The following is a 13,772-nucleotide window of genomic DNA, read 5'->3' on the forward strand; positions in this document are numbered from 1 at the left end:
GCCGGCACCTCTGGATTCTTCCCGCCACGTCCTTCTTCCGCTCCAGTGTCCCCACCGTCGTGGTCCCGGATGCCCTTCTCCTCCGACCCACACTGGCTTTCCCATTCCTCCTCATGCAGAAGCTTCGCCCCGCAGACGAGGCCTCTCGTCCACTGGACAAGGAGCTGGGCTGGCCAGGCCCGGGGACCACCCCTGCACCTGCGCCTGCTGCCTTCTGACACGTCCCTGCTCGGGGTGCAGCTGCCGCACTTGAACTCCATGAAGTACTTAAGGGCGCCTCGGAGACCCCGGCCGCCCTGCAGGGGCCGTGGAGGCGGGTCCTCATCGGTCTCCACGAGTCCCCGGCTGCCGCCGACCTGCCGGCTCTTCTCTGGACTCAGGAAACGGCGCGGGTCCCTCTCCAGGGAGCTGCCTTCTGCCTCGCGGGTCCGTGCGTGCGACACAATCTTTTCACAAACGTGCAAGGCTTGTAAGTTTCATTTCTAGGCGTAGGTTTAAAATACGTCCCTTTTAAAACTTTTTATGGGTTTTTAAACTTCTTAGCAGATGACCCGTTTTTACTGATTTGAGAGAGGCAGTGTGCACACACGCAGGTCTCTCAGCACACGCCCCGTGACCGGCGATCTAGTCGCCCTGGGCTCTGTCTGCCCGGCGTCTGCACCCTCAGCTCACCCTCCCCTCCTGGCCCGATGAGGCTGAGGAGGGAGTCACACTGACACCATCCTGTCCCTCATCCGCACGCCACCCCCGGCTCAGCCGTCCAGCTGCTCCAGCTGCTGCCTTGTCACTTTGGCCACCGTGTGACCACTTCCTCTCCCCAGCCTCCTTCCAGACCTGTTGTCCGCTCTGCCACCAAAACTCCCCACACAGCCGTGGCCCCTGTGCAGCTGTGGGCTCACGTCAGCGTGACCAGCTCGTCGGCGCCACACACAGGCGTCCCGGGGTCTCCCCCACCGGAGCCTCGGGGCCGGCACATCTCCAAGAAGCACTGGTTCCATTCGAGAGAACGGTGTTGAGACCGACACTCAGGACCCCACAGCTGGGTGCCAGGTGGGCCTGTCACTAGTGGGGTGTCACTGTTCACACCCCTCAAGGACAAAGGCAGAAAATCTATCACATACAAGCACATGCAACCATAAACACACATGTGCACATGTTTACTCATGTCTGTAGCTACAGGGAACAGGAGGAGGAGTTCGCCCCAGTGTCTGTAATTCACACCGGACACAGCCGGGCGTCCCAGCTGCCCTCACCCCTGCCCCTCACGCCCACCCTGCCCGGGGACAGGCCCCTGCTGCACGCTGTCCTCGCAGACTCCCCTGGGCCAGTCCCCAAGTGTCCCCCAGCTGTCCGCCCACTGCAGCTGCCACCCGGTTCTCCGTCCCCACCTGCGTCAGACCCTCAACAACATGTGGGCAAAGGCCTGCCGGCCGGGATGGGGTCTCAGCCTTCGCCTCCTCCCTCTCTGGGGACCCTCCCCTGGGGGCCTCCCTGTGTGTCCACCGCATGCACACCGGCCACTTCCCAGCGGCAGGGGTCCAGCTCCCTGCGGACTGAGGGTCTCTGTCTCCCACGGCTGCGCTCTACGGGGGGGGGCACACTGCACCCACGGGCCAGCGGCGGAGGGAAGGGCTCCCTGGGCGTCCTGGGCCCTTTGCTTTGTTCCTGTTTGACCGCCTGGCTCACAGGGAGGCGGGGAGGAGGGGGCGGCGCCTCTCACCTGAGAAGCTGCCCAGTCTCGGCGCGGCAGTGTCCCCGCCGTCGTAAATCTCCAGGGAGTCCCAGTTCTGCTCGGTGGCGAAGCTGATGACCTGGATCTGCACAACAGCGAGACGCGGTTGAAAGGAGCCGGGCGGGGAGGCCCCTGCGAAACTCAACGTGCGGGCGCCGGGAAGGCAAGCCCCAGACCCAATGGTTCCTGCAAAGGGCTCTTTGGATAGATTTTGTCCTAGGATCTACTGTTTTAATTTCTAATATAGAAACATGACTAGAGACACTTTGCAAAAATAGTAAGAAAAGAGAAACTGGTTTTGTTGTATGTGGTTAAAAGAACTAACTCAAAAATGGAAAAGCGAGCCAGAGGCCCATGCACAGGGCTGGGCCCCACCTGCCTGCCTCAGACCCCGGGCGGCACCGACCCACCTGGATCCCTGAGCCCTCGGTGACGGTGATCCTCCAGACGCAGTTCAGGCTGTTGCCGTAGGGCTCCGGGTACCCGGGAGACAGGATGGTGCCTCTGCGCTGGGTGAAGTTGCCGCTGCAGGGGACTGGAAGACGGGGGGGGGGGGGGGTGGTAAAACACAGCCAAGGGGGTGCCCTCCGCCTGGTGCCGGGCGCCCTCCGCCTGTGTGCGCAACTATCGTGAGACACGTCACAGGGACCGCAATGCTCTGAAGGTCAATCAGTGGTAACCTGTTGTCTTAAATTAGCGACCCGGGTATCAGGTACAACACTACTCAGCTTAGACCTGTGTCTTTATAAAGAAACCTCGTCACTGCCTCCAAGGAGGGGCCCTGCCTGCCAAGGGCATCTGGGTGTCCACGCCTGTTTCAGGAATTTGCCTGCCGCGTTTCAGGAGCCCTGCAGACTCTGCTCATTTCCGAGTGCGGACCAGCACCGGACTCCAGGGGATTTTAGGGCAGCTCACGAGCCAGGGCGGAGTGGGGGAGAGGCGCCCAAGAGGCGCCCGTGACCTCCAGGGCCGAGCCTGGCTGCATCGCAGGTCTCCCACGAGTGCAGCCAGGAAACCAGGACTCGCAATGTCATTGCCATTCAGCCTGCCTGAACCCGGTGCCCTCGAAACCTCGTCAGCACACACGTGGGAGAGAGTGCTCTGCAAAGTGACAGGAGAATGACCCCCCGCAATGGAATTATGCCCAGGGCTGGGCAGTCGATGGGGTTCTCAGTAAGAATCGAGAAGCAAACAGGCTTCCTACTTGTTGATCTGATTGGTGCTTCCAGGAAACAGTAACGTTTAGGGTTTGCTGCCGCCCAATTATTTCCAGCAACACAAACTGCTCTTTGAACGGGTCTGGAATGTGATCGGGTTTTGGGGCTCGGACAGAGGGCTGACAGCTCCCTGACACCGTGGGGTGGTTGGGACCGGCAGCCTCATGCACACAGGTACGTGGGGGGACACTCGCTCACCCACGCAGCTCGGGATGGTGTCGTTCCACTGGGCCAGTGCGTTGGGCACCGCCCGGCAGCGCACGGCCGAGGACCCCTGCAGCAGGTACCCGGGGTTACACTCGAACCGCACGACCGAACCCGCTGAAAACTCGGAGCCGATTCTCCGGCCGTATCTGGGCTCGGGGACGGAGCTGCACTGGGTGTCGCTGGTCCGGGGCACGGCTGCAGGCGAAACATACAAGGCGGACATCGGCATTTTCGCAGACGGAGACCCCAGATGAGCCAGCACGGAGCGTCAGTGACTGTGGAGCTGGTAACGAACGCCGTCCACCCCTGGCCAGGGGAGGGGCGGGGCACACGCCCGCCCACACTCCCCCTCCTGCTGACACCGAGGGTGGCCTCCCATCTCATCTCTGACAGGACACATGGCAGGAGGGCGGGGGGTCAGTGCCCGGGAGGACCCAGTGACCTTCGGGCAATTAAAATGAATTAAGCGCCCAGTGGTACTGACGTCCCTAAGAACTTGAGCTTGTTTGTCCTCAAGGGCCCTAGACTCTAGTGAGAAAAGCGGCTATCCATCAAAGACTGCTTATAATACGGTCATCACAAAACAACAACAAATCTGGAAAAAGAATGGACAAAAACCCAGCCGCCCCCTCTGGTTATTTACCCAAAGTAACAGAAATTGGGGCCGCAGAGCATGTCCACCGCAGCCTTCTTTATTCATGCGTGATGGAAACAGCCGTGCTATGAAAACAGCCCACACGTCCACCTCCTTCCACGGGGTCTGCCTCTCGGACCAGCCACTCCCCACGGGCACGTGGTGGGGACCGGAGAGCCGCGTTGGGGACAGAGAAGAGACCCCGCTTCCCCAGGCGGCCACCCGACACTTAGAAGATGTGCACTTTTAGAAACATGACTAATATCCTAATTGTATGTTTGGAAATGGCAAAGACCGATGAAGCAACAAAAGCCCAGTTTCATAACGTGCTGGCGAGGGCATCGCTCAGCCCAGGCTGCAGGTGTGAGGACGACCAGGAAGCTCTGCCACCTGCCACCTGCCACCTGCCACCTGGGGCTGCTGGGCCTGAGCGCTGGGCCGCGTACCCTCCTGCTGACCACATACGGCCTCTGAGCCCGCCGTGAGTCCGGGGCTGACCACAGCGCTGTCGGAAAATCTATACAATCCCCAGAAAAGATCCGAGTCCCACTCTTCCCATTAACATGAGCGATTTCCTAGTCACAGCTGCATTGCGCTCCATTCCCCATCCTCCTGACACAGACACTGCCCACCCACCACCCGGACAGCCCCCACAGGAAGCAGCCAGCACAGCCTGACCCCCGCCTTGCCCTGCGGGGACTCCCTGTGGAGACATCTGGTTTCTCTGCACCTCACAGCCCCCATGGATGCAGCCAGGGAAAAGCTCGCTGACCACTGAGTTTCCGGTTCTGTGGGGGTGGGCGGTGGCCGCTGAGCCTCCTTGCTGCTTGGCGGGGAGGTACCCCAGGGCTGCAGCTCAGAATCCACCAGCTGTCGGGGGTCTTCTCTGCATGAAAAGGGCAGGGGTGCAGGTTGGGAAATACTTCATGGCCAGGAGGTCGGTCACGGCAAACAGACTCAGACACAGAGATGCAGCAGCCGCTCAGCTGGGGACCTGCAAACCCGGTCCTCGTTCTCTGCGGGGGGGGGGGGATCGGTCTGCGTTTGCATCTGCGATCCCGTTCTTCTGGGCCCTACATGTCTTCATTCGTGCGTACAGCCCTCGCCGGGACTCAGGTCCTCAGGGATCACCCCCGTCTCCATGCTGCCCCAGCGGTGAACTGACCCGGGCCACCACAGACCCCCTGTGGGAGCCTCTGGTAAGACAGCGAGCTCATCTGAAGTCAGATTATTTTGATTGGGCTACATTTTGAGGCAGCACTGACGCACTTTCTATCAGAAGGTGGAAGTTAATAACATTGTTTCCTGTCTCGTGGGTACAATTAAAGCATTAATGAGACTTCAGAGTTCTACATTCTTCTGATGAAAAGCAGACTGAGATGTTCTGTTACAGTAAGTGATGGCGATAGCGGCGCCCCCTGCAGGTTTTTGGCCTCCTGACACCCCCCTCCCCTGGGGCCTCAAGGGCGAGGTGTCTTGTGACCACCAAGCTCAAGTCCCTGAGCAATTCCAAGCTTTAGAACCGTGAAAGCAGCCGTATCAGTGGGTGAAAGCCCTGTTCAGAACGTTTTCATAGAGTGGCGTTCAAGTAGTTTAGGCTTCCACAAACCCCTCGCCTTCAGGGGCCAACCTCCGATTTAACTTTTCACGAGTGTTGGACACGTCCCCACAAAGGTGTTCCCGCATCCTTTGTCACCGGTGGCATTCTAGGTCCCAGCTCTTTACCCCGAGGGTTTAGCTCTGACACAAAGCCATCGATTTTTGCACAAACTCAGCACAGGGCCACAGCAGCAAAGAGGGTGTGCTGGACCCCACGAATACTGAGGACGCTGGAGTCCTCACTGTTCTTGAGGACAAGGGACGCGCAGTCACCTATGAGTCCCTGGCTTTTATTTCTGTTGCCGGGGTTAGGCCATGCTGATGTTAATATGTTACTTTAAAGAAAGAATTTTCAAAAGGATGACTTTGAAGTGTAGTATTTGAAAATAGGATAGCCATTGGGTCGTTTGCCTCAGATATTTTATATCATGGTCTGATTGCTTTTCTAACCTTTATTTTTTTAAAAACACACCCTCAAAGGATGCCTGTCCTCAAGGCAGCTGAGGTCAGGAACTTGCAATGTGAGATTTTCCAGGATGAAAACTGCACCAAGTGGTTCAAGTTGTTTACGTCTCACCAACTTTGGTTTGTAAATAGGTTACATTTTGCAAAAGGTAACATTGAACTTGTTTTCAGAAAGTTAGGAGGGGTAGGACGCGAGCTGCCGGAACTGGCCACTCTCCAGTCACGTCCGCTTTCTAACTACGGGGTTTGCCATTTCCAGCCCAACTGAAAGCTTCAGGTAGAGCGACGTCACTGGCTCCAACTCAGCTTCGTCCAGGCAGCGGCGGCTCCAACTGGGTCAGGGAGCTTCCCTCCGACTGGCCTCGCACACGCCGCTCCCTCGCTGTTCCTGCGAGATCACCCGACCGCTGACGGCAGACAGGTGTCTTCAGCAGGCAACGTGGGCCTGCAGGGTGAGGTCACTAGACACACGAGTGACGTGGCAGCTGTCATCCCCCCACATCCTGCAACACACGATGCCGTCACGCGGTTTCCTGGAGCGTGTTCAGGAACGAGGCGAGGCCGCTCTAGGGCGGGACTCTCGTCTGCTCCGGAGGAAAAGGTGGGAGAGCAGCCCAGCGTCTCCACTCGAGCAAAACGGGGAGCGAGGGCAGTGGGGTGCTGCTCCTGATCCTGCAGACTCAGCTCGTCGCTGAAGAGGACGGCGTCTCCCAGACCCCGGCCTGCGCCGCCCTGCACCCCAGAAACGCAGACCCACCAGCACCTCCAAAAGGGAGAGCGTGAACCAGTCACACGCTGCCACCCCAAGTTCACGGATGAACATGCACAACCACGAGCGAGCAGCACGAGGGAAAAAACCCTCGTTTCTCAGGAACCTCGAGGAGGAACCTCAAACACGCTGCTGCACAAGCCCCAAACCCAGACATAAACAGAAAGCACTGAGATCTCAAAAGTCGATAGAACACAAATTAAAGTATCTACAGAGTGACAGATGCAGGGACATTTTATTTGCTTTTGTGAAATTATTGTCTTTTCAATCAGTTTTTGCAGTGAGATTTGGAAACGGATAACTTATTTTATGAGGGTTTTCTTAGCACGGTTACAAAAATCTAAAGTTTTAGGAAACATTTTTCTTAATTAGATGAACTATAATGCATTTGAAATGTTTTGCAAAATGTGAAGTTCTACATAAAACTAACTTGATTGGCATGTGTTTCCTGCCTGTGTCAGAAAAAGGAGGTGATGTTTCATCTTTGTGGTTTAAACAGATGTGTGCCAAACTAAAAACCTTAACGTTCTTATTAAATAACCGTACTATAAATAAACAAACAGCCTCAATCTCTTAAACACCGAAGAGTGCAGCCGGGCGCTTTCAGACCACCCCCTGGGACGGAAGTGGATACTGGGAGGGTCGGGAGGCCCCCGCGCGGCCACGGCGTTTACCTTGATACACAAAGTGGAAGCCGCGGGCAGACGCCCCGCTCTTGGCGCTGAACCGGAGCAGGATCTGATTGGACGTCGCCAAAGGCAGGGTCTCCCCTGGGGAAGAAACAAGAGCTCGTACACGGGTGGACCAGCACAATGCACCGCGCAGTGGTGGGCGATGTGGTATCTCGGAAAATGACTACAGACTGGGAATGCAACGCGTGACTTTTGAATGCTCATGGAACTGCACTTTTGGGTTTAGGACAAAGCAATTGTTTCTACGGCGACTGAAGAGCTTTGCTCTTGCACGTCCATTCTGTTGGGACGCTATTCTAACCACGGTCCCACGTCTGCTTCCCTTTGAAAAGGCATCGCCCAGAACCGCCTACGAGCCGCTAAGGTGGGAGATAGGATCCGTGAATCATGGGGGCAGAGTCAACTCCGTTTGACAATCATGTGCTCGGACTTTACTTAAACTTGACAAAGTGTCTCTGAATCCAAAGCTGGCTTAAAAAATTAAAGGATTTAGGTAAAAATCTCAGGAAGCACGTTTTATTTTCACCTTCTGACTAAAGTGCAGGTGCTGTGCCCGAGTGGTCACTGTCAGGCCCTGTGAGGGGCGTGGGGATGGCGTGACCCTCCGGAGGTGGGTTTTCAGTGTGGGTCCATGTTTTACATGTGTGTCCTCTGAGGTCCCCTGACCCCCATCTTTGGACACAGAGAAGTGACCAGGACTCGGGTTTAAGGCCGTGGGTCACTAATAGCGAAACCAGGCTCACCAGACCTCGACCTCGGGTGGCCCTGGTCTGTGACGCACACAGGGGACCTCCCTGAGTTTGGGTGACCGGCAGGATGCAGCGGTGCCGCCACGGACGGGCGTGAGGTGTGTGCGCATGAGCACGCTGCGGGCCGGTCGCCCCGCGGGCCGCCGCTCAGAACGGAGCAGCCACAGCCTGTGCCGAGTGTTGCCTCACAGGGAGGCTCAAAAACGCCCCGTGCAGCGAAAGCGCAGAGTAAAAATCAGCTGCGAGCTAACATCCCTGACCTGCCGACACGTGGACATACGTGGGTGCATGCGTGTGAACACATGTACTGTTTACACGCGTGGGTGGGGCGGCTCCACACACGTGAACAGGATTCAGATGGTGGAGACACACGCCAGTCCCGTGGGCTCCGGGAGGAGGCCCAGCAGGCAGAACGGAAAACCAAGTGCACGGGACGCTCCTTCCTCTTCCTGACACTTGCCGTCTTTACCAGACGGACATTGCGTTTTTCGTAATCTTCGTAAATAAAATGATAGAGGCAAGTGGTTTTCTCATATGGGATAAAAGTGCATTTGAACTTTCACATCGAAGGTAAGATCTTACTAAACAAACGCTCTCAGAGATGAGCTTTCACTCCCCCTGCCCCTTGACACACACACACACACACACACACACACACACACACACACACACACACAAGTCAACAGTTCCTCACTCGTGCTGTCCCAGTGCAAGGGAAGCGATGCGTTACCGGAATGCGAGCCGGACAGCGAGCTGAGCAGCCTGGCCTGCGGCTGGGCCCCGTCGAACAGCTCGGCCACGTCGTCCAGCGCCGTCTGGAAGTAGGCGAACTGCCCGAACACCACTGGGGAGGGAAGGCGGCACGGCAGGCTTAGAGAGGCGGGGGCGCAGGTTCTGCCTGAACTACGGACCGACTCCGTCCTCCCAAGGGTCCCGGTCCTAAGACCCCAGTCGAGAATAATGAACTGCTTTGCTTTCTGAAACTTCTCAGCTAAAACTATTTGATTTTGCTCCTCTTTTAGTTCTTATGGATGGAGTGGGGTTGCTGTTTTCTGCACAGTTGGAACATCAGTGAAGACGGTTTCCTTTCATCCTACTTCCGGGTGGTGGGGGTCCCCCAGACGCCACCCCGCTTAGTCTAGGGCCCGAGGAGCCAGCTCGGGGAGCAGGACACCGCCTGGTCTGGAAAGCATACGACTCAGTGTGGAGTCAGAGAGCCCTAAGCACTGAGCATTTTCACACCAATTCATGTGAGTTCCTTGCAGTTTAAGCGCGGGACTCAGCCACACCTGGGGTCACAGAAACCCACAGTTTAGCGCTGATTCCTGAGCAACAAGCAGCTGGGTCCCACACACGTGTTGGTGTCCGGCTGAGGTCCCCACACACCATTCTGGGCAAGATGCCTGCACACCCATCACGCACATCGGGATTCCAGCGAAGGAACTGAGGGAAGTGTGGGCACGACGAGGCGACCCGAAGCCCGTGGCTCCCGTGTGTGTTCAGTTGTGCACACGGCACATGCTCTGTCACACTCATGTTCCGTTCATGCGCAATAGAGCCTGTGCAGCAGATGCCCACGAGGGCTGAAGGATGCAAGGGCCGGACCCCCAGCGACGGGGTCGCTCTAAAACAGCATCACAAGGAGGGGACACTGGTTTTCGCGAGGTTCTCTCTTCCAGTTTCTTCCTTCGCTGTCTCATCCTCTGAGCCAGGACTGAAACCCGGGGTCGGCTCCGGGGTGAAGGTGTGGGAGACGGTGCTCACCCAGGGGTCTGCATGGTCCAGTCTTGTTTCAGGAAGGATGCTTTGGGGTGAACAAGGGGGGTGTTCCTGGCACCTGAAGACCTGTCCTAGCTGTTCCTTCCCCAGTGACCACCACCCCGTCTCACAGGACTGGGTGGCACCACTTTTCATTCATCCCAGCACTTATCACAGTCGTTGAACTGATTCATCCCCAGCAGAGAATCAGGAAATCAGGGGGAATAAAAGCTAAGACAGTGTAGATTTTCGTCAAGAATGTCCTGTATGTTTATATCACAAACATTTCAGATTGGAAAGTCAGATCAATACATAGGACGGGGGTGTGAGTTTTCCTGCTGAAAAATCACAATTGTGTTGTGACAACTCAATAAAACTCTGGAATAAGCTAAAATGATGGATTATAAATAATAGATGACAGAACTTCACAGAAATTGTTTGATTTCTCCCATAAGCCAGCTTCTTGCCCAGCAATTGATGTTCTTGCCATAGAATTGAATTTTTAAAAATGTTTTACCTCCAATCACTCTGACATTAGAATCTTTATCGGCTTTATTTCTATGAGGGGGTAGCTGCTAACTTGCATGCGAAGAAAAAGCCAGACGATGCAGGATTTTAGTTTTACTGCTGGAAACAAGCGCCATCGGTACCACGATGAAGCCTACTACCAGGCTGGCTCTGGGGCCGAAGGCCGCACGAAGGACAGTGTCCTGCTCCCTGGGGGGGAGATGCCGGTGCCCAGCACCGACCTCACCGAGGACGGGCCGCCCCGGAGACCCTTCTGGAAATGCAGCCCTTCAGGGAAACTGGCTCGGCCTCGGGCTCCGGTCGGAAGCAAAGTTGAGGAGGGAAGGTCAGGAAGCCTGGTTTCCAGGGTCACACGGGACACGGCCGGGCCTCCCACCTCCGGTCACTCACAGGTGTGCTCCCCGACCCGGGGACGTCCCTCACGGTCACATGATGACGTCCCTGACCCACGAGGCTCTGCGGCCCTCCCTTAGTCCCGGAAACAGCCCACTGAAAAGGTGCTTTGTGGCCAACGTAAGGGGAGCGCCGGACCTGCTCTCTCTGCCCATCCGGGGCCAGAACCCTGGGAGGACAGGGGGGCAGTCCAGGTCCCGGGGAGAAGAGGAAGGAGCCGGGTCCTGCGTGGGCCGGGCCGGGAGACCCGCCCCTCCACGTGGCCCCGACTTCATGGCGGTTTATTACGCCAACGGCTGGGGCGGTTGTAAAGTGACAGACCCGTGCACACGGACACACAGGACAACGAGTCCACAAACACAGGAACATGTCCTTACCGAACTCCTCCGGCACCGTGATGGAGTACAGGCACACCTGGCCGGCCGTGTAGTTCTGGGGGTAGCTGGGCGACAGCACCACGCCCTCCGACCCTGCGTACTGGCCCCCGCAGGGAGCTGGAAGGGGAGTGACCAGGGTTAGGTGCCCGCAACGTGGCAGGGGTGGCAACAGGGGCCCAGGGGAGGAGCTGCGGGGTGCCGGGGTCCCCTAAATACTCAGCAGAATGTAAAAGTCCAAAAGCTGCTTCGCTTTGCTGCCCAAAGCAAAAGGGAAAGAAAGACCACCCTTCCCAGGACAGAACAGACGTGAGTTAAGGCAGCAGGAGGGCGGGATGCTGTCTGTCTTCTGGCCTTTCTCGGATCCCAACCGCGATCCCACCCGCGGCCTACAGGGGGCAGTGGGGCGCCGTCTGCGGACCGGCTGGACTCCCAGGCAAGACCAAGGCACACGCACCGCTGCAGGTCGGCAGGACGCGGTCCCAGGCCGGCTTCCCGTCGGCTCCGATCACGCACACGATGGACGAGGGGTCCACGATGGTGTAGCCAGGGTCACAATGGTAGGTCACGGTGGAGCCCAGTTTGAAATCTGTCCCGACTCTCGTCCCGTTCATGATGTTTCCAGGGTCGAAGCAGGCCTCCCGCGGTTTCTCTGCAGAGGGAGCGAACGTGAGACCGGGCGTCTCAATTCGTGTGTGTGTTCGGTTGTCTGGTCGCTCATTTAATTATTTTTTCAGTGCCTCAGTGGAACCCAGCGTTTGAGAAATGCTCCACAAATATTTATCAATTGGCTGATAACAAGGTTGTTCATTAATTATGAAGTTAATAGTTGCATACTCTAGCAATAATTATCAAGTTACTAATGATCAAATTAAGAAGAGCGTAGGGAATGGAGAAGCCAAAGAACTTACATGTACGACCCATGGGTGTGAACTAAGGTGGGGGAGTGAGGGGGGAGGGGTGTGCAGGGCGGAGGGGGAGAAAGGGGAGAAAAAATGGGACAACTGTAATAGCATAAACAGTACAACAGACTTAAAAATTCAAAATGAGGACTTCCGCCAAGATGGAGGTATAGGTGGATGTGCCGTGCCTTCTCACACAACCAAGTTTGGGGACAACTAAATATTAGCATCAGAAAACACAAACAGAACACGGAAAATTGAACTTTTCGGAAGTCCATTAACAACAAATTCTTCGGCTCGACCGGTAAGGGGCGAAACCAGCGTCTCGTGAGGGGTTGCACAGGAGGACTGAGTCGGACCCGGGCGCGGAATCCAGACGCGCGAATCCAGACGCACGGGTTCCAAACGCAGGACTGGACCTAGTGAGCGACCGAGCAACCCACCGGGTGAGCAACTGCAGAGGAGACAGTGGGGAGGCGGTGCTGCGTGTTGACTGCGGTTGCCTGTTTGCGGGCGAGTGGACGGGCGAGGGAGTGGGCGGTTGGACCGGGGCCCAGTGTCCCCGCAGCAAGCGGCGGTAGAGGGCGCCGCCATTTCCCCGCTCTGACCACGCCCCCACATACAACGTCACAACCCAGCGACCTGGGAGTCCCAGGCGCCGCTTCTCACATTTAAAGGGCCAGAACAGACCAAAAATGTCGCAGGAAGACCTCAAAGCCCCAGAGATAAATCTAAGCGACGAAGAAATAGCAAAACTCTCAGACGCACAGTTTAAAACACTGGTCATCAGGATCCTCATAGATCTGGTTGATTATACCGACAAATTAGACAAATATATGAAGGCGAAACTAATGGAAATGAATGGAATTCCACAGGAAACCCATAGCGTTGAAAAGGAAACTGGGACTCAAATCAATGGAGTGGACCAGAAGAAAGCAAATAATGGCCAAACAGAAAAGAGTCAAGGAGCAAGAATTCAAAGAAATGAGGAGAGACTTAGGAACCTCCAGGACATCTTTAAACGCTCCAATATCCGAATTATAGGGGTACCAGAAGGGGGAAAGACACAACCACCAGTGGAAAACTTATTTGAACAAATAATAAAAGAAAATTTCCCCAATCTGGCAAAGGAAATAGACTTCCAGGAAATCCAAGAAGCTCAGAGAGTACCAAAAAAGTTGGACTCAAAAAGAAACACACCAAGGCACATCATAATTACATTAGCCAAAATTAAAATGAAGGAGAGAATCCTAGAAGCAGCAAGAGATAAGGGGACAGTCACCTACAAAGGAGTCCCCATCAGACTGTCAGTGGATTTCTCAAAAGAGACCTTACAGGCAAGAAGGGGCTGGAAAGAAATATTCCAAGTCATGAAATCTAAAGACCTACAACCAAGATTACTCTATCCAGCAAAACTTTCATTTAGAATGGAAGGACAGATAAGGTGCTTCTCAGATAAGATCAAATTCAAGGAGTTCATCATCACCAAGCCCTTATTATATGAAATGTTAAAGGGACTTATCTAAGAAAAAGAAGTTAAAGAAACATGAACAGTGAAAGAACAACAAGCTCACAGTTATTAACAACCACACCTAAAACGAAAGCAAACTAAAAGAACAGCTAGATCAGGAGTGGAAACATAGAAATGAAGATCTCAAGGAGGGTTAGCAACAGGGGGAGTGGGAGGAGGAGATGGGGGGGAGAAGGTACAGAAAATAAGTAGCATAGACAGTAGATAGAAAATAGATGGGGG

At 55.6% G+C, this 13,772-nt stretch overlaps 1 protein-coding gene across 1 annotated transcript in view; it reads right to left on the bottom strand.

The window, feature by feature from the left end:
• The window catches only part of CSMD1 (CUB and Sushi multiple domains 1), a 731,453-nt gene that overhangs the window by 96,322 nt on the left and 621,359 nt on the right, over positions 1–13,772 (bottom strand). The window contains 7 exon segments of the mRNA XM_053672625.1: positions 1,721–1,817; positions 2,143–2,267; positions 3,148–3,351; positions 7,298–7,393; positions 8,795–8,908; positions 11,121–11,237; positions 11,575–11,769. Coding sequence (XP_053528600.1) covers positions 1,721–1,817; positions 2,143–2,267; positions 3,148–3,351; positions 7,298–7,393; positions 8,795–8,908; positions 11,121–11,237; positions 11,575–11,769 — 948 coding nt within the window.

This window comes from Artibeus jamaicensis, unplaced genomic scaffold, assembly GCF_021234435.1.
Source record: "Artibeus jamaicensis isolate MK-2021 breed Jamaican fruit bat unplaced genomic scaffold, CSHL_Jam_final contig_780, whole genome shotgun sequence".
In the NCBI taxonomy this organism is placed as follows: Eukaryota; Metazoa; Chordata; class Mammalia; order Chiroptera; family Phyllostomidae; genus Artibeus; species Artibeus jamaicensis.